General features: G+C 44.1%; 1 protein-coding gene across 2 annotated transcripts in view; it reads right to left on the bottom strand.

The window, feature by feature from the left end:
* Positions 1 to 307: 307 nt before the first annotated feature.
* Positions 308 to 27,473, bottom strand: part of KLF7 (KLF transcription factor 7) — an 85,948-nt gene continuing 58,782 nt past the window's right edge. For both annotated transcript variants that reach the window (XM_047082441.1, XM_047082442.1), the window contains exons 3-4: positions 8,346 to 8,469; positions 308 to 1,237 (exon numbers count right to left, since the gene is read on the bottom strand). In XM_047082441.1, coding sequence (XP_046938397.1) covers positions 1,186 to 1,237; positions 8,346 to 8,469 — 176 coding nt within the window. In that variant the 3' untranslated portion in view covers positions 308 to 1,185. The remainder of the gene's footprint in view (positions 1,238 to 8,345; positions 8,470 to 27,473) is intronic.

Below are 27,473 nucleotides of genomic sequence, written 5' to 3'. Positions count from 1 at the left end.
TTGAGACTAGCGACATCTATGCTGAAAGTGGTTCTAAGGTGGCAATGACACACAGCACGGGCTTGGTCACCATGAGCTGAGGTCATGATGCCTCAAGGGGGATGAGAGAACTGTGATGTCCCATCTGATTGGCTGCTTCGAGAGCTGGACATCCAGGTGCCGAGAGAGTCCTGGAGAGGTTTAGTCCATGGAGAAAAGATAAAACATTTAAGCTTCCAAATAAGCTTTTTCAAGTTTTCGTTAGCAAAAACAGAGAGATTAAAAAGAAAAAATCTAGCACTGGCAATAAGGTGAGGCTCAAGGGATATACTGTGATTTATCATCAAGGACTTTATTCTCTTGGCCACTTTGCAGTCATGCTAGAAGTTTCCAGAATCCCTAGTGCATATGGTGTGCAAGAGTCAAAAAGTAAGAAAAGAAAACTCCTCCCTTGAGAGTGAAGTCTAGAGAAATGCAGGCCAGAAAGGTGTAAGGTGTTATTCCAGAGTCTGCCGCCGCTAAGGCCGTTGGTATTGACTCGAAAGATCTCAATAGTACTAAGAAGAACCAAAACCGATCAACAGTTCTGTGAGGAAGTCGGACGCACGGAATAGTAGGACTTTTCACACACAAAGGACAAATAAACCAAGAGTTAATTTTGGCTACCAAACTGCAATTTGGTTTTCTAGGTCATTTTCCCCCAACTATTTAAAAAGAAACATCAGTGCTACACATATGCAACTTTAAGACGTTGTATTCTCCTATCAAGTTGCACTGAGAAGCAAGTTAAATAAGCCCCTCTTACTGCCGTCCACCTGCAGAGACGTCACATCCATTTTCTTTGATTTCCATTGGCAACAGCGGGAAATAATTCCAATAGTGCTGAAGTAAGCAGCCAATCTGCCTTGCTGAGTTCACCTGGTTTCCTTCTTCTTCGTCTTCCACCATCTGGCAAGGGCAAGGCATAAAGAATAGACGTATATATTTTAAATATAGCTGAGTGCATGACAGTGCGTGTGTGTGGGTCTATGTGAGTGCGTGTCTGTGTGTGTGTGTGTGTGTGTGTGTGTGTGTGTACACAGAGGTTTATACGTGAGAACTTTCTTCTGCGAGGCAATGGCTCCCCGCCTGAAGTCCAGCCCCCTGCCTCACGGCATTTCCTTTAGACAACGGCCGACGCCATGGCAACTCTGGCCTTTAGGGTTTTTAGATATGTCTCTTCATATGGAGGGCAAGATGGTCAGACCTGGAAAAACACCTAGGAAATATAAACAACAACAAGGATATAAGAGGGGTCCAGGTAACAAACCCAACTTCCAGCACCCCTTAGAAAACGATTAGCCCTACCTTAAAGGGACCCGGTACATATGTATCGAGAAATAAGGCAGTGTGTAGGGAAGGTGAGCTCGAGGTCAGACTGCGTGGGTTCAAATCCCAGCTCTCCTACTCTTTGTGTGAGTGACTCTGAGCATGTTAACCTCTCTGGGCCTTAATTCTTCCTCAGTAAAATGGCGATAATTATAGTACTTACCTCGCAGGTTGGTTTGGGGGATTAAATGAGATGATCTATGTAAGGTGCTTAGAATATTAACTGGCACATAGGAAGATGTCAATGAATGTTAACTATTATCATAGTTGTCATTATTAAAGAAGAAACTAACGAGAAAGTGCTTCGGAAACATGGGACATGCCCGTATGCTGCCCGTAGTACGGCAGAAAGTGATTAGCTTGTTTCATTGAATGGTGGAACTCTAACAGTTCAACGCCCAGATTTTAGTCTTGAGCTTTACAGCGAAAGCACAGAAATGCTGCCTGTGATACCTACGGGTCTGTACAGACACTCTATTACATAGTAAGTCAGGAACAAGAACAGAGAAGTGAGCTCACATTTATTGAGAATGAGAAAACACGCAGGCATGTGCTTGGTATTTCCCCAGTATTATCCAGCAACATTCTCAGCAACCTTCCATGGTAAGTGTTCACACCTCTTGTGTGTGTGTGTGTGGTAAGGAAACTGAGGCAAGGGTCCTGTAGCTAGCGAGCGGCAGACTTGGGATTAGAACCTAGGTAGATCGGCAAGCCCACTCTTTCAAATGCCCACTCTTTCGAATGCCCCGTTTCTTGTTGCCTGAGGTCCACCACTGAGTGCCCTCCTCAGGCTCAGATCCGGCACAGTGGTCATCTTCACTCCTCCCCCTTTCCTCTGGTCCCAGCAACTTTATCTTCTCTTGGCTAGCCATGCTTCTGCACTCCCAGGAGTACGGGGCTGACCCTCCTCTTAAGGCTAAAGCTACAGCCACAGTGGGCCGACAGTCACGTGACCCATGAAGAGTCATGAGAGCCAGTCCTGGAACACTTGCTGAAACAATTGGAAGACAGAAGCTCTTTTCCCACTCGGGCTGCTGAGCTACTAAGATTGAAGCTGGAGCTGCTGGTGTCCATTTGGCCACGTGGGAAACAGCCTGCTTAAGAATGAAGTCAACGGGGAAAAATGGGCAGGAGAAGAGAAAGAGAGAGAAAGAGTCCTGATGACCACATCTGAGACCCTGGATCCAGCCAAACCTAAAGACCAATCTAACTTTGGTCTTCTTAGTCAGGTGAGCTACAAAATCCCCTTAGAAGCTAACACCAGTCTGAGTCAGGTTTCTGTATCATGTACCTAACAGAGTGGGCATTTCCATATGCCTGCAGCCTACAATCAATCTAAGGTTCTGGCTAGAATCTCAGTACAGTCAGCACCCAAGACAGCAATCATTCTGAGTTCTGAGTGTGTGCTCTCCCTCTGGATTCTTCTCTTGAAACTGGCCACTCTCTTACCTGTGAGAATATTCCCAGGCTCTCCTGAGGCCCAAAACATGCTCACAGTCCAACATTCTTGTTAGGATGTCAGCAAGCTGCCCTGATCAGGTTAGCAAGATTTCCTGTTTGGGGCAGGATTTCCCAGTGTTTGTTCATTCTTCGAACAAACAAACAAACAAACAAAAAACCCACCCTACCTCCTGTGTTGAGTGAACCCACTCTACCCACTTTGTGTTGATTTTTTAAATAGGTACACATGCAGGATATAACCCCAAGGAAATGAAGCAAAACAGAACAAAGGCCAAAATGGAAAACATGTAAAAATGGGAAAAGTGCAGTAGAAAATAATCAAATCCAATAATGTATTGAATAATAATAATTCTAATTCTAATCACACCCACTTATTTCAAGCCCTAATTTAATATGAGCGAGATATTTGGATAATCCCTTAGAGTGCCATCTAAAGGGGATTTAACTTACTATAAAATAGGGATAAATATTCTTTAAAAGTAAGTGCTTGATGTTACTGGTATACAGATAAGCAATACAGCCTACAGGGAATTCAGCGGTTAACTTCCATGACTTTGTCTTATCCTGAGGGCATACTCAGTGTTGACCACTGCCTGCCTGTTCTCTTTCTTCCCTCCCTCCCGTCCTCCCTTCTTCCCTCCCTCCTTCCTTCCTTCTTTCATCCCAACAGCCTAGGGAAAGAGGATCTAAGTTGGGAAGTTCTTTTTGTAGGCATTTTTTAAAAAGTTAACATCCTCAATAAAGACTCTATAAAGAAGACGCCATTCTTATCTCCTCCGCCAGCTGAGAAAGTCATCAGAAGGAGGCAAAGCCAAAATTTGAACCCAAGTAGTGTGACTCCAGAGCCCATGCTCTAGCATGGCTAGACACCTGCTCTTTAGACTGAGAAGAAGGGAAAGCTGAGCTGTCAATTTGAGGAGTTTGTAGCAAGAAGAGGAATGGGTTTGCCCCCCACCAAACGTCTACACTGAATCCCTAGAAACTGTAAACGTGGTAGGTTACGTGGCAAAGGGGAATTGAGATTGTGGATGGACTTAATTTGCTGATCAGCTGATTCTAAAACAGGGAGATTATTCCGGATTATCTGGGTAGGGCCAATGCCATCCCGGATATCTTCAAAAATGCAAGAGGGAATTGAAAGAGAAGACGAGAGAGATGGCAGCGGACAAGAACTCAACGGCTTGGATGAGGAGGGATGAGTGAGTAGGGAAGAAATATGGGCCACCCCCAGAAGCTGGAAAAGATGAGGAGATGAAGTCTCCCCAGAGCTTCTACCAAAAAAATGCAGCCCTGCTGACAGCTTGGTTATAGCCCAGTATCACCTTCTAACCCACGGAAGGTTACCCATAAGAGGGTGCCTATGAGAAAATGCACTTATAAAGTTAAATAAAGATGATACTAAATTTGTGGCAATTGGCAATGGCAGCAACTAGAAAATGAATCCAGAAGCGCATGCGGTCAGGCCTGAGTGGTGAGCACCTGTGAGAAAGCAGTAAAGCAGGCACCAGGAAAACGCTGGCTGTCTGAAAGAGGAACACGGGGATTGGAGATGGTGGCGGTAAAAGACAGGTCTTGGCCTGTGGACGGAACCTCTTTCCTTTCTATATCCTGAGAACCTAAGGGAAAATGGTAATCTTGATACGGAGCTTCATCTGAAGAAACCCCTCGGTGATGCACGCGTTCAGATTTTTATTCTGCCTTTACCAACTGCCTACCACTATGTGCTGGGCATCCAGCGATATATGCGCAAGCATCTATCTTTACGCTTCGAGATCTTTCAGGGAAAAAGAAAAGTGAAAAAACAAACCAAGTCTTTCACGTGATATGAAATGTAACTGCACTCTTCCTGAATCGAACCAGCCTCATTATTTGTGCAAATTCTTGTAAGTGTATGGTGCTTAGAATTCAGACGAGGTCCCTCACCATTGGGGTTGTATTTAAATTCAATATACCAGCAAGATACTTAGTCGTGATTAATTTATATTTATTAATTTATACTTACGGAGAGCCACATAGGAATAGAAAAAGGTAATGCATAAACTCACCATCTAGAAATGCAGAATCAAATGATTCTAAGGGTAATATACCCCCAGAGGGTATTTATGACTATACAGCAGTCAGATGACCTTAAATAAGAAGGTCCTTAATGATTGAAATTTGTTCATTACAGAGGATTAGTCAAACCACTATTGTCATTTTGCCTGCTTATGAAAAAGGCACAGTAAAGTCATGAGGGCATGAAGTCAACGGCAACCCTCTAAGGCACCAAAGGGGCTAGAGATGGGTTGGTATTTGTTACCACCTATAAGTGGGCTGACGCAAAGATCACAATGTTTCCTCTCCACTGCCCAGGATCTCGAAGGTACTGTCCTGATAGCAGTCTCCCTGAGTTATAACTATGCTGAGTTGGCAGAACAATGGCCTATATATCACGGCTCATGGAAACAGAGCCCTGTTTACCAGCACCAGCGGCCTCATGCCGCATGGACTGAGACACAAGACTCATCCCTCTAGCAAGTGGTCACTCCACGGGCTATCCTGTTCAGTCTGATGGCAAGGAAGTGGCAGAGGCTCACGGCTTTCTCCCCCAACCCACACCTAAAGCCGGAGGTCACAAAACCCAAAGTCTTCAGGGGCCTGGCAGATAAAGTGAACAGGTGCAATGGGCCAAGGACCGACTATCTGATTGTACTTGTGATAAGGCATGGCTATGAAGCAATCCCGCTCTTCTCTAAGAGGAGACAACGGAGCAAGCGAGGATGCATGGCAACTGGTGGTCTGGCTTCACACTGGGAGACACGGGGTGTGGTGGGAACGGTGAGAGAGTAGTGAGCACGTGGCCACCACGAATGCGTAGTGACGACTGTTTAGCTCCAGAGAATTCTGGCCACACGGCAATGCGAGCCCAGCGTGACCGGATCTTCTGATTTTTCCGGACAAAGCCAGAGATGCAGACATTTTTGTGGCATCTGGTAATCTTAAATGTAAGCAAAGCAAATACACAAAGAAAAACTCATTTATTTTTTCAACTTCCCCAATCGGCAAAATAAAAGTCTAAATTAGACTTGGTACACGCTTTGCAGACAGGAAGCCCCATTCCAAGCCTAGCCTATGGAGTGGTCTGCTTTCTCAAATTACCAGAAGCAAGAGGGAGGTTTCTTACACTTATCCACGCTGTGGTACCAGCGGGACTCACAGTCCTGCTAAGGGCTACAGATGCCCTCTTTTCTGAAGGTAAAAGTCCTTTAGGAATGCCTGCTCCCCAGTCATACCAGGCTTGCCTTTCATCTGCTTTGGGACCACTCCAATCCCCCAATGCCACCTCCCAGACCTGCTCTATTCTTAGCACAATCGCCACCATTGAAACATAAGGTGCTGCCTGTCGTGAGACACTAAATGAGAATCCAACCCCTTATTCCGGACATTGTTGAGAATGCACTATTGGCCAATGCCACGGGACTTTGACCCAGACCTCTCCCAAATCGCAATCTCCCCCAAATACTGTGTCACAGAACTTGTACCATCTGCCCAGTGAATTTCTAGCTCCAGAAAGCATATATTTTGGAGAAGAAAATAAAGCAAAAGACTAACCAAATTACCCATCTCTGACATCTCCTTCACTGAAATACCCAGTGGGCTTGAAGTTATCTCTCCACAGAAATCATACAAACGGTCAGATTTAGTCCTAGCATGTCGACTGCTGGACAGTTGTAAATTTCTTAAGAAGTCAGTTGATCTGAAGAGAGGAATACTAACTCTGGCCATTTCCCAATGAGAATTGTTCGTCCATTTCTAAGGATGAATGCAGTCCACAGTGCACAATCTGAGCCACGGCCACACCACTCTTCGGGGATGGGCGTCTTTTGTGTATGCCTGCTACCACCACACTTGGACAGCTCGCAGAGGATTCATCTTCATCCCAGTTGATATAATCCTCTCCCTCAGAGAACTGTGGGCAAAGAGCCACACGCTATGCAGCTTCTTTATTAGCAGCCAGGACTAGAGAGAAATGAACTCGAGATGGCAGTTGAGGGAAGATGTCAAGTGAGAAACATTACTGAAGTATAATCTGTAGAAAAGCAGCCGATGCACATAAATTCAGGAGGCCTTGGCGGTAAGGGATAGAAATTAAAAATCAGGTTCTGTTCTTGGGCAGCAGAAGAGAACTCCAAGGGAATGAAGGACAATAGCTTCGTAAAGTGGACTTCCTCGGCCAGCCCTGGGGTGGGAGGTTATCTCTGGGCTCCAGGAGGCATGGGGGCTTTATTTAGTGCTTAAAGAATGAAGATAAGAGGAAAATAGCCTCTTCAGGAAGAAGGAAAAAAAGGAGGAAAAACATGAATGCTCCTTTACAAGCATCTTAAAGGAGCACCAAGCCAACCGGCCACCCATGAGACCTGGCCACTACTGCTCTGCTCTCCAAACACACGCGTGCGCGCGCGTGCGCGCGCACACACACACACACACACACACACACACACACACGACTCCAGAGGAAGGCCTGGTGCGGGGAGGTGCCAGCACAGACGCGGGGAGGCAGGATGTGAAAGCGATCGCATTTCCTCCCACGGAGAGCCAGGCCTCTACGGACATCCTGCAGGCTGGGGAACCCTGAGGCTTTCAGGGCTTTTATCGTATTAGGAGCATTTTTCTCATCATAACTGAGACCTTTAGTATTGCATTAAAAAGATGGTTAATTTTCTTAAGCTTCCTTTTAAACACAGAAATAGGATTAGAAGGATAACATGCTCAGATGCAAGCCCATTATTTGATTATGTCTAAACCTAATCCTGCCTTCACCTTGGCCTGCAGAGTCTCCATTTTGGGGTTTATTGGTTGATAATGCCAAGGCTGTCAGATACTATTACTTGTGAAGTATCTGTTGCTACGTGCTCTTTCTTCCACTATCAAATGCTGAAGGTTTGAAACTGAATTATAGGATAAGTTCTCAAAGCCTCGCCATCTTTTAGACTTTAGTCCCTATTTTCAAAGGAGAACGAGTGATTCAGGCCCCCAAAGAACGGGGACTCTCTCCGGTAAATTCATTTCTACTAACGCTTCAGAGGAGAGCCTTATGAGTAGCCTTCCTTCCGTTCAGCAGGCTTTCTATTCTTTCATGTTATTAAGCGTGAGGAAAACTGGTATTGATGCTAATAAAAAGATCAGAAGGAGCAGCTACAGGTGACCATTCTCTAGCTCATTACTTTTCATATTACAGTAAAATCATCTGCCACATCATCTCCTTGAGGGTAGGAACTGTGTCTTATTGCCATTCAGTGACGAACATGATTCCTGGCCCAAAGCTGGCATTCGCTAATTACCCACGTTACCGGACCACGAGTCCATATCGTCTCTTGATTTTACCCTGAAAGGCACCCTTATCTCCTCGGTTTTCTCAGTGGCCAAGTAAAAGGCATTCCCAGGCCTGAGTCTCTGGGACAGAGGCTTGGGATAACCCCAGAAGCATATGGGCAGTCCACCCCCAACGCGCCTCACCTTCTCCCCTCCCCATCCCGGAAGCTTCCTCGTTTCTTTACCTGTCGCAGTGGTTGCATTTAAAGGGCTTTGCACCTGTGTGTTTCCTGTAGTGCCTCGTGAGCTCATCGCTTCGTGCAAAACGCCATTCACACCCTTCCCATGAGCACTTATAAGGCTTCTCACCTGCAAGAAAAGACGGAACGACCATGGTCAACAACGGGAACAAAATGGCCACATACCTGATCAGGTTCTGCTCTCTAGCCACCGTCTTGAGAAAGGACCATAGAAATCATTCTCGAAAGACTACATTGCCTAATACGCTGTGTCACATTTTCTTTAGTCTCCTGGTGTGGTGTTGTTGCCGTTGCTGTTGTTGTTTTTAACCTTCAAAAGTGGTCTCACAGGATCCTCTAATCTGGAGCTGTCATTTCAGTTCACAGACTCAGAGCATTTCCTTCAACTGGTGAGGGATCAATTTTTATTTATTTTCTATTCCCTGGAGCACTTTGACCCCCACTGTCCAAGCAGAGAGGAAATGCGCTATTTTCGTCCGAACCGCAAATGCTTCTAATTCTATTTTTCTCCAGTACCTACCGTAATTTACCATTTCAGCCTTTTTAGCTTTCTCCCTCCTCTTCCCTCCTACCACAAACTGGAGCCAGGGACCTGACTGACAAGGCAAACAGCTCAGGTCTCCCAGAACCACTGTGCCTTCCAGTAAATGGGAGTGGATGGACAGTCAGGAGAAAGGGCTACAGTTTGAGAGTAAAACAGAAATCCCTTGACGATTCCTGCCATTTATGTAAAATACAGTCACAAAGTCCTATTTAAGAAGGCCATAACTTAATGGTTCCAGAGCTTTCATAGTAGAGAGAGATACAGAGTATTACAAAATATTTTTAAAGCCAATTTGTAGAGCAAGGTTTTAGCCACAGTGAAGCTGCTTATAAGTACGAAATTCGAGCTCTTGTGCTCAAGTGACCTTTTCGCACAGTAAATACAGATGGAGGGATATGCAAGAGAAAGACATGATTTTTCCCTAGACCTTTTCTTTTAACCCATCAACGTCTGTCACCAAACATGGCAAATATTTACCCTTCCAACTGTATGGTGGGCTGGTTCTGATTACGAAGAAAAATAATCTTGGGGCACCTGGGTGGCTCAGTCAGTCGGTGAAGCATCTGACTTCGGCTCAGGTCATGATCTCACGGTCCGTGGGTTCGAGCCCTGCATCGGGCTCTGTGCTGACAGCTCAGAGCCTGGATCCTGCTTTGGATTCTGTGTCTCCCTCTCCCTCTCCCTCTCCCTCTCCCTCTCCCTCTCCCTCTCCCTCTCCCCCCCCTCTCTCTCTCTCTCTCTGCCCCTCCCCTGCTCATGCTCTCTCTCTCTCTCTCTCTCTCAAAAATAAATAAAACATTAAAGAAGAAGAAGAAGAAGAAGAAGAAGAAGAAGAAGAAGAAGAAGAAGAAATAATCTTTACAACACGATGAAATCATGAGAGTTACCGAGCCCTCATAACTGACAGGTAGGTCAGCACAGTGGTCATGAGCTCTGAGGTCGACCTTCCAGGGTTCAGCTTTCAATGCTGCCCCTAACTGTCTAACTTGGGGCAAGTTAAGAAACTTGTCTGCGCCTCTGTTTTTCTAGAGATAATATCAGCACGGACCTCAAAGTGTTTGAAGAGCATAACTTAATACACATATGTATTATATGTTAATTAGAACAGCGCCCAGCACACTCGATGTTGACGTCACTGGTAAATATTACAAATTGCCAAACCCACAACTTCAGGATACACACACAGGTGCCCAAGTAGTCCTATGGCTGCTCCATTATATCTCTATTTTTAACAGCTAGACCTTCACTAGGCAGCGCTTAAGGAGACATTGCCCAGGTACTATACTTGACCCACTTTCTTCTTTCACCTTTCTCCTTCCCTTTATACCGGACTACAAAGTGTTCACGATTCTTTATTTGTATCACCTAGAATTGAACCAAACATGATTGAAAATTTTATTTCATTAAATCGATGCCCCAGTGAGCCACTGCTCTATAAGACCCATAGAGAAGAGGAATGAGAAACACAGGCATTTCTTTTAAAGGGAACCAAGAGGACATGAAGGAGGGCTAGAAGCACAGGAGGAAACCCATTCGGTTTTGGAAACCAGAAAAAAAAAAAAAAAAAAGAATCACTGAGCAGTGTTAAAAGTTCACCTTCTGAATCCTTAAAGCCGAAATTTTAGAAAATTGCACCTGCTGAAGAGAAGGTAGCAGAATGGGGCTATCAAGTCAACTTTGGGGTTAACACACCTGGAAGCTGAGTTAATTACAGACCCTAGGCCTCAGTGTCCTTCTCTGTCAAATGGGGCTGAGCTTCCCATGTTTGTGGTGAGGTTTAAATATGTTGTCAAATATAAGACACATATCCTGAAGCCTGACACGAGGTAAGTATTCAATCAATTTCAACTTCTCTTCCTCCCACGTTTGCCTGTGTTCTCAGAAGCTGTCTAACGGCTGTCACCCAAAACTTTCAGAGCTCAGGCTCCAGACAGCTGAGCCTGGAATCACTCTGGGCAACCTAAATATTGGAAAGTAGTGTGTATTTCAGTTCTAAATATTTTCTCCGTATATCGATGGAAAATTCACCAGAACAGTGGCGTGTTCTCTAGATCTACTCTGAACGAGTGAAATGCTGAAGGGGAAATTGGAGACCTTAGTTGGGGAGAGGTGTGCCCTCTTTGAGAGGTGTGTTGGCATCATTCACTTAATGTGATTGATTACCAACCAGGCTCTGTTACTTCAAGGAAATCTGGCACAAACAAACAAACAGAACGAGGCACCAAAGGTGTTAGAGATTCACAATGCCCTCCACCCCCAAGGCCCTCAAATGCAAGTAAAATTGGGGTTTCCTGGCACCCAGGGGAAGCAAACACACCCCAAATGCAACAAGGCATCTGGAAATCCCATGACATTCTACAGCACCAAGCAGAGACTTCCAGTCCCCAAAATCAATCCCGCAATCGAACTAACCCATCCATCATAAGCAACCACATTTTGAAGGACACAGGAAGGACAGAGAGAAAATGGAGGTTCAAATGGATGTCTTTGGGTATTTTTTTTTTTAATTATTATTTCAAACTGTTTTGGTTTTCCTCTTGGTGAATTTTTAAAAATAGTTTGGTTTCCTTTTACTTTGACAAATGATATGAAGGATCTATTCACTTCCTAGAAAATAATGTCGACTTTTAATTAATTCTGGCACAAACCAACCATCCTATCCAGTAGCTTTTCAGTGTCCCTTTCGCCCGTGTTCAGACAGAAACTGCAGGTAGTTTGACTTGGCTTTGAATTGTATCACCTAACACAGTTTCCTGCTTGCACGCAGAACAAGTCCCTTTGTGCCCTGATAGTTTGCCCAAGTTATATTATTGTGTCTCATCAAGCTATTTTTCCAGCGTCTGATTCATTTACCTACAAGTTGCCATTTCTGCGAATGCTCAATAATGCGAAATTTAAAAACAACCAAGAAAGAACTCAACCAAGTGAAGGAGCAGTGCCTGATACAGGGCAGAGTTCAGAAATCAGAGGAGCAAAAAAACGTTTAAAGAATCGGGAATAAGACTTCTTTATTTAGGGCTCAGAAATAGCGGGGTTAGGCTGGCCTCATTTCTGGGTTCCATATCGGCTTCTGTAAACCAATGTCTACTTGAAAGACAGCCGTGAAAACCCTCTGTCAGTACTTTGCATGGTCAAGATTACACCTCCCTGGACACCAGCACCCGCTGCTTGATCTCGGGGTCGGGGCGGCGGGGCAGGGAGCAAACCATCTATAATCCACGATGCATTAGTTTTCATCCGAACAGCCTACCTAAAGATTTCTGTGCATTTCATAAAAAGCTTGGCTTTCTTTCTTTGTAAAAGAATAGCTTTCTTTCTAAAAGACAGGCAGTAAGGAAGAGAAAGGGGCCAGAGGGAAGGAGGAAAGGAGAAAGAAAGTAAGGAGGGAGGAAAAAAGAAAAAAAGCGTCGTTCAGTTGTAACTGGAGCAGACCTCATGCAAAATCAGCTTATCTCCTTCATCCTGCCCTCTCTTTCACTCTCTTTCTCCCCCTGCTCCACTCCAGGTACTAGTTCGGGGCAGAAAGCAGAAAATGGCACGCCCTTGCCAACGCTATCTGGTATGGCACCTGCACTAATGCCCACCACTCAGCTCACTGCAACTCAATAGCGATCACAAATGTTCGGGAGGGGTCTCTATGAGACAGGAAGATGGAGAGAGGCTTAAAACACGAGGACCCAGGTCTGGAAGGAGTATGTGGATGAAGGCGGCCTACAAACCGGATGGACGAGGGAGCGTGCCAGGGCCTGCACAGCTCACAGGGCCACAAGTGAGGACTCGGTCAGAACCCCCTGAATTGCAGGGGGAATATCAAGATCTACTTTTTCTGGGGCGCCTGGGCGGCGCAGTCGGTTAGGCGTCCGACTTCAGCCAGGTCACGATCTCGCGGTCCGTGGGTTCGAGCCCCGCATCGGGCTCTGGGCTGATGGCTCAGAGCCTGGAGCCCGTTTCCGATTCTGTGTCTCCCTCTCTCTCTGCCCCTCCCCCGTTCATGCTCTGTCTCTCTCTGTCCCAAAAATAAATAAACGTTAAAAAAAAAAAAAAAAAAAGATCTACTTTTCCTATCTGGAAATTAGCCCCAGGAGACGTGCTTCCCTCAGAGGTGATAGTAGGTCTAATCAGGTGTAAATGGATTTATAGCCATACAAGGGCTCTTAAGGAGAGCTAAGGATGCTTGAGAAACAGGACTTGACATTTAGCAAGGTTGAATCATGGCAAGAATTCATGCTCTCCCACAGAATGGCCTCTGAGATGGAATGTGGGCTAAACCAGTATGGCATTTTTTTTTTTTTTTTTTTTTTTTAGTTTCTTACAGAGTAACTCTCTCTACATCACGATCATCAAATGCGATTGGTCCAATGCACGTAAATACTTTTGAACATGCATCTCCGATATAAGTAGGTTTATTCATGAATTATATAAGTTTACTGATGTCCTCATACATTAGGATATTATAAAATATGCATTCACTATAGAAACTAAAAAGAATGAGAGTAAATTAAATATAAATAGGAGGTATGCATTTTTCTTCCTGTGCTCAAAAAGACTATGTTGCACACCCTACTTTAGAGACCAGTGCCCCATCGAATAAATGGAAGCAGCTTGGCTCCCAGCCCATTGGTCCTGGTGCTTCCATACTCGGTCTCTATAGTCCATTCTCCCTACAACACTCAGACAAACCCTTTGAAAATATAAATCAGATCAGGTGGGTTGTTTATAGGGGATTTTGGTCTTTATATTGCCATAAATTGGTTTCTCTGACATCCCCTGGATTTTACTTTGTGCATTTGAAAACATTCTATGAAACCTTCTACAGATTTCACCAGACTGCCAAAGAAGTTCCTGACCCAAACAAGGTTAAGAAGAAATTAAAGTATAAATGCTGCACTGGCTTCCTGTCATTCTCAGAATCCAAGTCAAAAGCCTGTGCAGCCCTGCCGTATAGACTCCACGTGATCTGGCCCCTTTTTAATCTCATCTCCTACCCCCATCTCAGGGCCTTTGCACTTACTAAACCCTCTGCCTGGAATACATGCTCCCTCATGCCATTCAGGTCCCTGCTCCAATGTCTCCTCCTCAGAGAGACCTACCCTCATCGTCCTCCATAAAACAACAGGTTCTGTCACCTTCTCCACTCAATCGCTTTCAAATTAGATTGCATATTGTTTGTGTGTTTTACTGCCTGCTTCCCCTCCTAGAACATAAGTTTTGGGCGGGCACCTGTTTCGTTCACTGTGACACCAACAGCACTAAGGCAGGGCCTGGCTCAATCCTGTAGAATACAGTGAATATTCGAATACGACATCCTGATCTACAACAAAGAACCGAGTGCACCCAGAGGAGCAGGGCAGCCCGTGTGATTTCAGTCCCCATCTTTCTATACATTGAACTGGCCTAAGAGTAGATGTTTGTTTGCTGGCTAATCCTCTACTCCAGGGACTAAAGTATGGAGCTACAATGGATTAAGTATTCCTTCACCATCAAAGGTCACTCTTCTTCTCTAACTGCCTGAGCCTAAAGAAAGGCATATCCTGAAAATCTCCCTGTAATATTCATCTCACACCTGGGACCACAGTCTCCTGGGCAACATCCCCTCTGGGAAGCCAAGTGCGTCATTTTATGGAACTCATTTGTAAAGGTTCTCACTGAATATGTGTTTGGGAGAGCATAAGTGATATGTCAAATGTATTGCGCCATAAATTTGCCTTTAAGATATAGATTGTAGAATAAAATATGAACATCTGAATCTTGCATACCAGGTTAAAAGTCCCTTGAAAATAAACATCGTTAATGCAAATTTTCTGCATTCATTTCCCGATCGGCAAATTTTCAAGTCCCTAATCCAATTCCTAGAGAGACTAAGACCTTGACACGCCCAGATTTCTGTTAAAACTAATTTTATCTACCGCTTTTTACTTTTTAAAAAGTGTTACTAGATTTCTGTTATCTGGGCATGTCAAGGTCCTAGGCTCCTTAGAATTTAGATTAGGAACTTGAAATTTTGCAGATCGGGAAATGAAAAAGTAAAATGGAAAGGAGGAAGAATACTTCGTAATGGGTTTGTATTGCCACTGAGTACATGAAGAGGAAATCAGCAAAGACCCATCAATTGCTTTCACATCACACTCGGCGGCACCAGAGAATTTAAGCCACCTGGGGAATAAAGACACCGAGAGAGAAAATGTCACTAAGCTTTCTTAACACTGGAAAAAGAGTAAGCAGTAAACATCACTCCCCAGCTTGGCAATCCCTTCTCAGGGTATATGAGCAGCAAGTAGAAAAACCCTGTTATTAACTCGGCTTTGGAAAACTGGCTCAGAGTTCCTCTTAGATTCCAGCTGAATCTTCCATATTTTCTTTTTCCAAGGAATTTTAGTCAGGTGATTGTTGGAAAACGAGACCAAGGCTTTCTTTTCCAGAACTTGAAAAGCATTTGTAACCACACCATAAAAGAAAATGTGTACTCATTTGTTCATGTTCTATGTTGGTTTTTTCATTCATCCATTACTTGCTCACCCAGGAGCTATAAGGCGCTAGGACCTGAGTGGTTCAATTTGCATAAAGCAGCGGTCACTGCACGGAGCACACGTTTCCTCTTTTTTTCTTTTGTTCATGAAACAACTAATAAAACAATAACTGGCTGAGGTCTGGATAAGTCCTTACAGCCTGGATCGCCACCTTAAAATGGCTGTTTAAAATGTATAACCGAAAATTTAAACCATACCCTCCGTAAGGCAGGGTTCCTACTTCAGCATGTGGAGAGGAGCAAGAAAGAATTCTGACATAACCCCACAAATACTGACGTCTTGGTGTCCAGCCACTAGCCCCACGTGGCTACGAGCCCTTGAAATGTGGCTAAGGTGACTTAAAGAATCGGACTTCTAATTTAATTTTAATTAAAAGTTAAAGACTGAACCATGATAAAGCATAATTTATATACTCTTGTTTTGGTAGGGCTAACTACATTTAGCTTTAACCGTGGAAAATTTAGCATATGGATTTAAATGTGCTGTAAGTATATATAATACACACTGGATTTCAAAGACTTCGTTTTAGAAAAGAATGCAAAATATGTCTTATTAATTTTTCCCATATTGACTTTGTGTTGAAATGATCGTATTTTGGATATATTGGTTTGGGGTAAAATATTATTATTAAAATTAATTTTACCTATTCCTTTTCACTTTTTAAAAAAGGTGGCTACTGGAAAAGTTTAAATTATATATATATATATGGCTTGCTTTCTATTTTAGCCAGCACTGGTTTAAAATACATTTTCTATGTGGAAACTCCACCATCACCTCAAGCATAAGGATTCAGCCTTCCTAAACTTTTCCCCACGCTCAGTCCAAAAAAGCTTGTTACCACCTTGCCTTCCAGATCCATGAACCCTAGCATGCGTTATCTCCAAAACACCTCATCTCTGTCCACAGCTGAGCAGGCAAGGTCAAATACCTAGACCAAAGCCTCATTCATGGATGATGAAAATACAGCCTCTTCCGTGTGACAAGTTGGATTCAATCTACATTAATTGTTGGCTCAAATCTGTACCGAGCAATGACACTGCTGGAGATTAAAGAAAAGCACAGGGTCTCTGTAGTAGGTGACTCCCATGTGGGGAAGTCCCACGCATGCATACAAACAACACAAGGCCCATGTGTTTGATAAATGCGTGTGAATGACACGTGGAGGAGGGGATCCCTAAGGCTCTGTAGAAACATTAGGGTAGCCATGCCTTGAAGCCTTGATGAGGCCTGAATCATTGCTCTATTGGAGAAAAATGGACTTGTTATCAGAAACAAGGACTAGCCATCAAAACCACCTTTGCTGCCTAATAGCAGTGTGGCCTTGTAGAGTCAGTAAACTTCTTTGGGACTTGTTTTTAACTATATAGGGAAGGAACAGAAAAAAAAAAAATCCGTCCTACTTCCCTTCTAGTTATCAAGATGCGATGGCATTTACCATTTAAAAGTGATTGGTCGATTACAAAGTCCCAAACGCGTGTAAGATGTTCTCACGACGATGGGGATATCAGAAGGGAGTGTGCAGGTGCGTGGAGGCCAGAGAAGGCTATGGGCGCAAGGGCTTCTCCATGAGATTTAAACTAGAGCCCAAGCATCACTTCTCAGACCCACTTTACCTTGCGAAGCACAGCCAGGAAATACACAGGATTAAACAAATCTTTGGGGGCCAGCTTCCATTTTTAATGACTCAACTTTGACCAAAAAGTTTCTTTGGGAGGGATGTGTTAGGTTCTTGGTGAATTGGTTTGAAATGTTGGAGGAATGTTTGAGGAATGTTTGAAATGTTGGTCATGAAAACTGGCAACTATCCCAGAGGCTGGAATAAGTATAGCTGTTGGCAATTGGAGTTTTTTCAATGTGCAACCCATGATTCCAATACGCGTGTTTCAGAAACCATAGTGTGTTTCTCCTAGGCCAAGGGGTATCATAATATTCTCAAAGTCAAACTGAATCTTTATTTAATTAGAAATGTATGCAGTGTTCTAATATTTTTAGTGGGCTAATACCCTTCCCCCCAAAAACAAAACAAAATCCCATAAGGCTTAAGATAGGAATTATTGTAATTCTCAAAAGACTGTAAACTCACTTAAAAATTTAGATTTCAACACTCGTACCTAAAGTTATATGTTCTCAAGTCATGACACCGATAAGCATGGCTATGTAGGTAAACTCCATGCTTTTCTGGCGTTGAGGTTAATTTTTTTTTTTTGCATTTTTTCTTATTTGGCTTTATTCTTTTTTGTCTTTGTTGCTTTAATTTTTTTTAAATTATTTGTATCAGCTTTTTTAGAGATAAAGCCAAAGAAAGTTTAATGTCAATTTGGAAACTTAAGTATATTTTGGTGATTGCCAAAGTTACAAAAAGTTAAAAGCTAGACAGAAACTGAATTTGAAGACGAAAGTTAAAACATTTATCTTTTTTCCTGTGAAGATGATGACACCATGTAAATTTACTGAAAATGAATTTATAGGAGACTTCTTCCACTTAGTAGTAAAGGTACTATTCTGTAAGCCAATTTCCCACAATTCGATTTGATGTATTTAGATAGGAGGAACATGATTGCCTAAAAATATGAATTTTAAGCTCATGGCCAATCTTTCGTTTTTGCATTCAAACGTGAAGATGGTCATATTGCAGAGGATGTATGCAGGCACAGCCTAAGACCACCACGTGACCAAACTACTAGTTTCTGAATCACTTCTAAAAAGGTAATTTTAAGAATGAAGAGAAAGAAATGTTACTTTAGCTCCACACATGTTCCAAGTTTAGTTAATATCCAAAGTTATCAACAAGCCACTCAGAAAGTGACATCTCCAAATGCAGATGGGCACCCTCAGAAGCAAGCCAATCCCAGGTGGGAACGCTTCCCCCGAAGGTACAGTTCATTGCAGAGGTGGGCAACTCAGGTGTACAACTCCCAGCGAGCACTGCAAGAAACTGATTCTTCTGCGTGGAGGGTAGTAGTAAGGAAAAGAACAAATGTGGAGCGCACAGCTTTGAGGAAAGGTAGGCTTACTGGACACTTCCTGGGGAGGATTTGAGGGGGCCTGAGGTCATTGTGAGAGGATTATACCTGGGAGTGGTGGAAACAGGGGGTGCGTGGAGGTCCAGTATAGGTGGGTGGGGAGGGGGGGGAAGGCTGAAACAAGTCTCATCAGACCCAGGACCCACGGTAGCCATCAATGGCACATACACAGTAGTTGAAGATACCTCATCTATTATCCCTGAGCACACTGAATTTTTTACTAAATAAAAATTGGAAAATACAAGCCCAAAGCATTTACTATCAGGATGAAAGTTAACTTTCTGCTACATATTTGAAAATATGCTAAATATGAAAAGAAATACATCGGGGTGCCTGGGTGGCTCAGTCGGTTAAGCGTCCGACTTCGGCTCAGGTCATGATCCCACAGTCTGTGAGTTCGAGCCCCACGTCAGGCTCTGGGCTGATGGCTCGGAGCCTGGGATCCCACAGTCTGTGAGTTCGAGCCCCACATCAGGCTCTGGGCTGATCTCAACGGCCCATGAGTTTGAGCCCCGCCTCAGGCTGTATTCTGACAGCTCGGAGCCTGGAGCCTGCTTTGCATTCTGTGTCTCCCTCTCTCTCTGCCCCTCCCCTGCTCATGCTCTCTCTCTGTCTCAAAAATAAATAAAAACATTAAAAAAAAAATACATCGATGGTCTAGAAAGCCCATGGGAGTAGACAATCCAAAACCCACCTCAGATATGATTTGAGAAGCTAGCAAATGATTGGTTTCAGCATCCTGAATTTGTTCTGATTAAGATAAAGTTAATATTAATTGTTATTGCCTAATTATATAAATGCAGATGGTGGAGAAGTGACCCAAGCATATGATTATTTTATATGGCAATTTGCCCTAAAATTAAAAAGAAAAAAAAAAACCAGGTAAGTTTATCAGTCCTCAAGAAGCACAAATTGGATAATTTACATAGAAATGATAAAGAGATGGGCCCTCCCCTGGACCAGCTACTATTCAACCATGGATCTAATTCTCCAGAGATTTTTAGAAGTAAATATTAAAGCAGCCAAGCTTTAAAACATCCATTTGTCTGCGTAACTCTTTTCCAAGATGATCAAACACTGTTTTTCAGAGACTGAATTTCCTCATTAGCTAAGGCAACCCAAATATGTACCTTACCTGAATATGAAATCTAAGGAAAGGGTAACTCAAAAGGGAAAGCTCAGCGTCTTGTTTTGACAAATAACAACCTAAGACAGAGCTGCTCTTCACATACCACTGCCTATGTACTCGAAAAAGACGTCCACAAAACCGTCTCACTTATTTTTCTACCCTAATCTATCCGTTGCTCCTTATATAAACCCCTCCCTCTCCATCATCCTTGAGTAGCCCTCCCCAGCCTGTCCCACTTACCAGAATGTCCTGTACTCAGAATTTAATCTGTCTTCCACGTGTCACCCCAGCCTAATGGATTTCTCCCGCTTAGAGAGCTGAAATCTTGTCAGAGTTTTCACTCTTGGGCCACTTATTTATTTACTATGTCCTGTGAGATATTTAATTTCTTACGTCTTGATTCCTTGCCCTGCTTTCCCTCCCCACATTACATAGAAAGTGCTTTTAACACTGGAATGCCTTACACCTCCAATTCAATAAATGGGATTAAGAATCCAATGTGTGTCCAGGAAAGGGGCAAGGTGATTCTCACTTGCATCCGTAGCGTCTAGCACAGGCTCAGGCACATCATACGGAATCAATACAAGGCTTGCGAATTAACACATTGGTGATCCGTCAAAAATTAACAGCCCCAAAAGTTGTTACCACCTTGCCTTCCAGATTCAAAACCCCTAACACACATTATCTCTCAAATACCTCATCTCTGTCCACGGGTGAGCAGGCAAAGTCAAATGTCTAGACTTCTGGTCTCATTCACTGAGGGTGAAAATACAGCCTCTTTAATGTGACAAGGTGGATTCAATCTGCATTAATTATTGGTCTCTTATGTACTGAGCCATGACAGTGCTGGAGATTAAAGGTAAAAGCAAAGGGTCCCTGCATTAGAGGAGTTCCCGGGTGGGGAGGCTCCGTGGATGCATACAACAACACGAGGCCTGATATATCTGGTAAGTGTGTGTGCATGGACATGTGGAGGAGGGAAGCCCTAACACTCTGTAAGAACATTATGGCAGGCATCTCAGGGGGAAGGAACGGCATGTGCAAAGGCTAGAAATGAGAGACAGTGGTTTGTCATAGCTGAGGCCAAGGACGAGTTTATAAGGAGGAATTTCAAGAATGGCTGAAGAGATGGCAAGACCCTTGTGGGGTCTTGATGACATGCTATCCCCCCAGGAGACTGACTGCCTTGAGGTCAGAACCCATGCCTCTGCATATCTGATGCCTCAGAGCCTCCCCCAACACGTGGCATTAGTACTTTAAAGAACACATCCTGTGCGAAGTGGTTCTAGACCAACTCTGATAGAGTTGGGTGCTCCTTCCTCTTTGGTCCCACAACTTCCTTTCAAAGAGCCTTATCATATTGCTTGAATAATTTTTTACATGCTGTGGCCTCACAAAACCAAATGGTTCCGTCATGGACAGAGACCAGGTTTATTCACTTTAGTGTTTCCAACACTCAGAACGATGAAGACAGGTCAAAGACCCTCGACTAACTTGACTGAATGAACATGTGCATACATTATTAGTCCTTCTTCAAAACTACTTGAAACACCGCAACCTAGATTCTCCTACATCCTCTTTCTGCTGCTCTGTAATATGAATAATTAGAAAGAAAACCAATGATTGAAGCCACCCATGGAATCTATATTCACACATACACACACACACACACACACACACACACACACACACGCACACACACAAGACATCCCCCCCCAAATCTGCAAACAATTCAGCACAAACATATTGACACCCACATATATAGAAACACCCCCACACAATCTGTCAGCCTACATACCTCTAACCTGAAACAGCCTTGATTTTGTCTGTGCTAAACTCACAGCCACAAAATACTTTCTCTTTATTCTTCTACTTAATTTTCATCCTGGGAAAATGTCAAGGCGATGTGACTTTACCCTTTACCTTTTGGGGGGGGGATGCGAGAAATATTAAGACGTGGTTATTCTGACACTTTAAGCTTGCTCTCCCAAGTTATTAATTTCCCATTCACTTCATATTATTCCAGTAATGGGCTATCCTCATAAAATGCAAAATGTAAATTAAGTTTCCATTCAAAACTTTTGGCATTCCACAGACACCTAGTTCTCATGAAGTTATTTTGATTTTGCAATGTGCCATGAACTAGAATATACTAAAATTTTTCCCTTACTGTATTATACATTTAGACTTTCGGAACTCAAGTGTTTCATGTTCAAATGCCTGCATTACAAGCTAAAATGGAACTATTCTTAAGACAAAGAGCATAGCACAATGGCCAGGTGACTTTCCATATTCATTTTCCCTTTCTCTATAAGAGAAGCCCCAAATTTTAGTTGGGCTCACTGCTACCCAGAATAAAGACTATTTCTCAGCTCCTTTGCAGTGACTTGTTGACATATGACTAAGTTCTGGCTGATGAGATGTGAGTGCAAGTACAAGTGCAATTTCAAGCTGTACTTTCAAAGGTTGGGACATCCTCTCCCCTTCCCATTTTCAAAATAGCTGTATGAAAACTAGGTTCCTGGAAAGCAAGCCTGGTGGCAGCCATCTTGAATTGTGTGGACACAGGCAATTCCTGAAGGGCAGAAACCCTAGGGATGGGGGACAAACAGGACAGAAGGAGTTTGGGCTGCTGACAACTTCTCAGAGTACAGCCGTCTGAGATTCTGGATTTTTATGTGAAAGAGCAAAAAAATCTGATATCTTTTTAAGCCCCTGCTAGCCTGTGTCTCTATTACAAATAGCTTCATTTATGTTCTTAATAATTCAAAGGGTAACGGAAACTGATGAATGAAAACGATACATGCCTAAATGGCCCATACTTGCAGTGTAAACATTATTTCATATCTCAATCACTTCTTTTACTCAGAAAGGTTGCTTGAGCTCCTGTAAATGGTGTCTCATGTGTGCAAGTACAATTTAGTAGAACACACACACGTACACACGCACACACATGGCTCACAATCAGGAGACCTGGGTTCTAGTCCCCATTCTCACTACTTAGTATATGATCTTAGGAAAGTGACAAACTCTTTGAGTCTCACTTTCTTCCTCTGCAAAGTGGGGCTGACCGCTTCTTTGATGTTGGCCTTACAGGACCATTGTGAAGTGTGACGAGAGATAGTATCTGTGTTAATGCTTTGCATGTTGTAAAGCAGTTATAGGCATGGTGATTATTAAAATTTTCCAAACAAAAATCCTTCTTTATGCAAGGTGGCTCATAAAAACACCTAGTGCCTGAACATACTTTCCTAGTGAATAAAGGGCCTGCCGTCACTGTTTTCAGTCAAGATGAGTAGAGATCTGTGTGCCAGTCTTAGGAGCAGACGCCTCCTGGGGCTGGCCTTTTATTTAATTCAATGCTCCAGGCCTCAGTGCCTCAACCGGCAACATGTCATTGATTAGAAAGCCAAAGAATTTAGACCCAACTGCACAAACCCAACACCACATATAGAAAGGGAGCCCAAAGCCTGTGTACCAATAAAATACGTATATATCTCACCATGCCTTATGTATCATGCACTAAAATATATTTGGCTTTTTCTAGTGGAGATATAGATGACAGAATCAAACCATGATGAGATGTCTATATTTTCCTTCCTCACAGATATATACATAGTGTAGAAAACTAAATGTGAGAGAAAGACACAAAATGTTATACACAAACTAGACAATGAATGTATCTGTTCAGAGAAAGCACCTTGAATGACCATCCTGAGCCAAGACTGTGGCCCAATCCAGCCATCCTCAATTAATGATAGTGTTTTACAAGTCCTGAGGCAATGGGCTATTAGGCAATATTTAGCGAGCTCTCCTTATATGCTGGGCACTACAGGAAACTAAGGGCTTTATGTATATTCTCTCCTTTAATCCTCTCAATAGCCCTATGAGACACATCATTCCCATTCCACAGACGAGAAAACAGGGTCAGAGGATAAAACCACTCACCAAGTTCTCCAGCTTATAAGCGGTCCAGTCAAGATTTAAATTCAGGCAGCTGCGCCTTCATTCCACAGGCTTAATTAACCACTACGTCACTCTGACTCTTACCAAAATGCCAGCAATTAAAATAGAATAAATGTTTACATTCCCCTTGAAAATATTTTCTGATAAAGTGAATCTTTCAACTGGAAAGAATGTCAAAAATATTTAGATGCACCCATATAATAGCTGTTGTAACTTTTTAAAACCGAGTAAGTGAAGGAATGTAATCTATTGAGACTAGAAGCCAAGGGTGTGGACTACAATTCACTCCTCCTCCCCTAGGTCCACCTTGAGCTCCCAGAACAGTGCTACCCACCAAAGGACCTCTGTGTGGGACAGGCAGTTGATTTTCCTCAGAAAAGAATACCACATATCAACTTTACCAGTGTTTTTCCATTTAATTCCCTTCACTTTCTCAAAAAACATCTGTTTAGCCTGACACCGCCTTAGATAAACCAAAAATGGAAACCCCCCCCAAGGCCAAAAGCAAAGCCAAGGCTTCATCCTTAACCCACACCTCCAGCTGCCTGACAGCCCCGCAGAGTAGAACTGTAAAGTGAAGATGGCCCAGTACTGGGCTATGTCTTCTACTCCTTAGCAGGGGTGAGTTTCTCCAGTCCTCTGCCACATCCTGTCCCACACCAAGATGCCCAGATGCCCAGATGCCCAGATGTCCAGATGCCCAGATGCCCAGATGTCCCACAGGGATAGAGAGTCACAATGTGGCTGGAGAATCAGGCAGGGCTAGACCACAGGGCTTAAAGATGAGCTCTGTCCGATCTGGTGGCCACCAGCCACATGGGGTTCCTGAGCACTTGAAATGTGGGCGGTCTGCATTGACATGTGTTTTGAATGTAAAATATACACTGAATTTCAAAGACTTAGTATGGAAAAAAAAAAGGACGTAAAACTGCTCATTAACAATTGTTTATATTGATTACATGTTGAAATAAAGCTTGGCGATATTGAGTTAAAGTCTAGTATTAAAGTAATTAATGAGTACAACTAATTAATAAATGAATAATTAATAAAGTAAATAAACCAATGAAAATAAACAAAGCTGCCAGAAGATGTATATGTAAGTGTACACATGGCTCACATAATTTATTTATTTCTATGGGACAGTGATCTCAGCGGCCACATTTAAGAATCTGGACCTTAACACAATGGTGGCCATTGTGAACTTTTAAGCAGAGCCATAACATGATCAGATGTGAATTCTCACAGTATCATTCTGGCTATAAAATGGAGAACGCGCTGCTGAGGGAAATGAGCTGATGTGAGAGGACTTCTGAGAGACAGAAGATAGTGGCTGAAACACAGATGTCATCGCCCCTAGCAGCAGAGATGGAGAGAAGTGGACAAATACAAAACATGCTTAGAAAGTAGTGCCAGCCCGATGCGGATGTTGACTGAACAAGGGGAAAAGGCAAGGATGTGTATCCGGGATGCCCCCCCCGGGGGGGTTTGCTATGAAGACTGGGTGGCCATTCAGCTTCCACACCCTAGCAAGCATGCATCCGGGTAAAAATGGCCCATCAGGTTATCCCGGGATTGCAGCAGGCTGTCTACCTGAAGTTCCCCTGCAAGGGGTATGAATCATGGGTGTTCCCGGACTCTGGAACCAGCGCATGCTGCCCCAAAGTGCTTTCCTTCTGAAGAGCTCCAGAACAAGTAACCCAAGATCCTGCTCAGACAAAAACACCCTGGAAAGCTGTCGGAAGCGATGAGGGTAATTGCCGCTGAGACCAGGAAATGAGCCGAAAGCACAACACATGGGATGGGCTGTAGTGGAAGCGGGGTGGGGTCTTTGCTCCCAGGCCTCTTCCTGGCTTCTTTCCTAGGAAATTCCAGGAGGATGCTGCCGGAGAACGGGCGTTGGAGTCAGACCGACCCATAAGTCAGGTCCGCCCCTTACTCTCTGGGTACCCCTGGGCCGCTTGCAGGGTTACATCTCCTCCTGCCTCCGTGGGCAAAGCCCCACCTGCAGGACTCAGGACAAGGACGCAGGCACAGCACCAGCGTGCTTCCTGCTAAGTGGAGGGACTGCCCGGAACCCCCGGCTGGGACCACTAGGCCTTTCTCCTTCGCTGCAGTGTGCTCAGCACCCACCCCCCAGAAAGGGGCGGCAGGCGTGCCCGAACCCCCCAACCTTTAGCCGGCTCACCTGTCGCGGGCGAGAGCACAACACAGCTCCCCGAAAAGCCGGGCAGGCTGGTTGGGTGTTCACCGCACCGAGGACCGGACCGGACCGGACCGGACGCGGTGCCGAGGGAGGCACGCTCCTTGCAGGGCAGGCATTATCATGAATAATTAAAGCGAAGCTCTGCTTATCTAACTGAATGAACAAAGGGTGCCTCTGACACAGCAGCCACTTTTTGTTGTTGCTGTGGTTTTAGGAGACCTTTTTCCCCCCCTCAGTTACTGCTTCTTCAATTCTGATCATTTCAGAGGTCTCCCTATCAATTTGGGTAAATTAGCACGCTTCTCCTCCGTAGGGAGCTGCGGCCGTAAATCACGGATATGAGCGTGTGTAAAATTATATAGCATGGGCCCAGTGTAATAATAAACACATTTATATTTTATAACCGCTGTTTTCTCCGCATTCGAGCCGTCTCACTGCCTGGGCCCCAGGGGCTCGCAAGCGCTCTCCACCCGCCCCGTGCGCTCCCGCAGTCCTGCTTTGTGCGCAGATTGCCTGCCCCCTCGGCTCGGCCCGCTATCTGCCGAATGCCAGCCGGCTCCTCTTTGTGCTGCGGCGGCGGGCAAGGGAGCCCACCCGCTCACGGCACTCGGTGCAGCGCGGCAGAGACACAAATGAGCAGGTGACCTTTCCAACCGTGTCAAAACGGGCCCTTGACCCAGAGACCTCAAAACTTCGGCGGTTTCGCTGTCTGAATCAGCCCGCTGAAAGGACCTATGTTTGCACAATGTGATTGTGTTTACACAAAGATTTAACGCCTCAATAGAGCAAAAGCTGTTCAGTTAATTTTAATTATTGCTTTATTCTTCCCACAACAGAGTAAAAAAAAAAAAAAAAAAGAAAAAAAAAGGTTAACAGGGAGCTCGTGGTAATTGATCCCATAAGCTTTGTGCCCAGGGTCCTTCTAGCTCTGGGAAGGGCAGTAGAGGGAAGGAGGTATGAAAGGATTGTTTCCAGTCTCTGCCTTTGCTTATTAAACATGCTTTGTGGAGAAGACGGATACCAAAGAAAACCACAGGAAAACTTCAAGACCTGACTGTGGTGAGGGGAAGACTCACAGGTGGGTGGGAAGCGTTCTACACGCTTGGCAGTGAACTCAGTCGCAAGCAAAAGGCAAGTATCAAATGCGGACGGGGGCCCTGCCGAATACAACGATTCATGAAGGTTATTTCTCTAGCAGGTAGAATAAATAAAAGGGGAAAGTAGATTTGAAAATACAAAGATAGACAGGAACGTAGGATCAGATAAAAAAAATATATATATGTAGGCAAACAATCCTCAGGAACCCACACGGGTCGTGCGCGCTGTTCCTAGCACCTTCCAGGGATTTGTCTCTTGGTGTGAAAACCTTTCCTTTCTGCAGATCTCTGGAAGACAATGCAAGTGCCTGTCGCTTGGCGGTTCCCGTAGATCCTTTTGGCAGAATGTTAGACACCAGCTATTCTTCCTCACCGTGTGCTTTTGTGAATACGGAGGAGAGACTGCTGCACACAGCAGCAGAATCTTAACCTGAGCTTGGGATCGCTGCCCATTAGGGGATCGAGAATCCCTGTATCGCACGAGGATTCTTCTCCATAAGACATTGAATACATCCACAAATATCCTCCAAAAAGTGGGGGGAAAGGGGGCTAATGCAGGATTATCCTGAGTCGACATTTATCGTACAAATAAAAATAAAAGCGCAAATTGTTTGCTCGCACTCC

Source organism: Lynx rufus, unplaced genomic scaffold (assembly GCF_022079265.1).
Source record: "Lynx rufus isolate CCGP_SWC_20201006 ecotype Redwood Valley unplaced genomic scaffold, mLynRuf1.p SCAF_2, whole genome shotgun sequence".
In the NCBI taxonomy this organism is placed as follows: Eukaryota; Metazoa; Chordata; class Mammalia; order Carnivora; family Felidae; genus Lynx; species Lynx rufus.
This window is presented reverse-complemented; position numbering and strand designations above follow the sequence as displayed.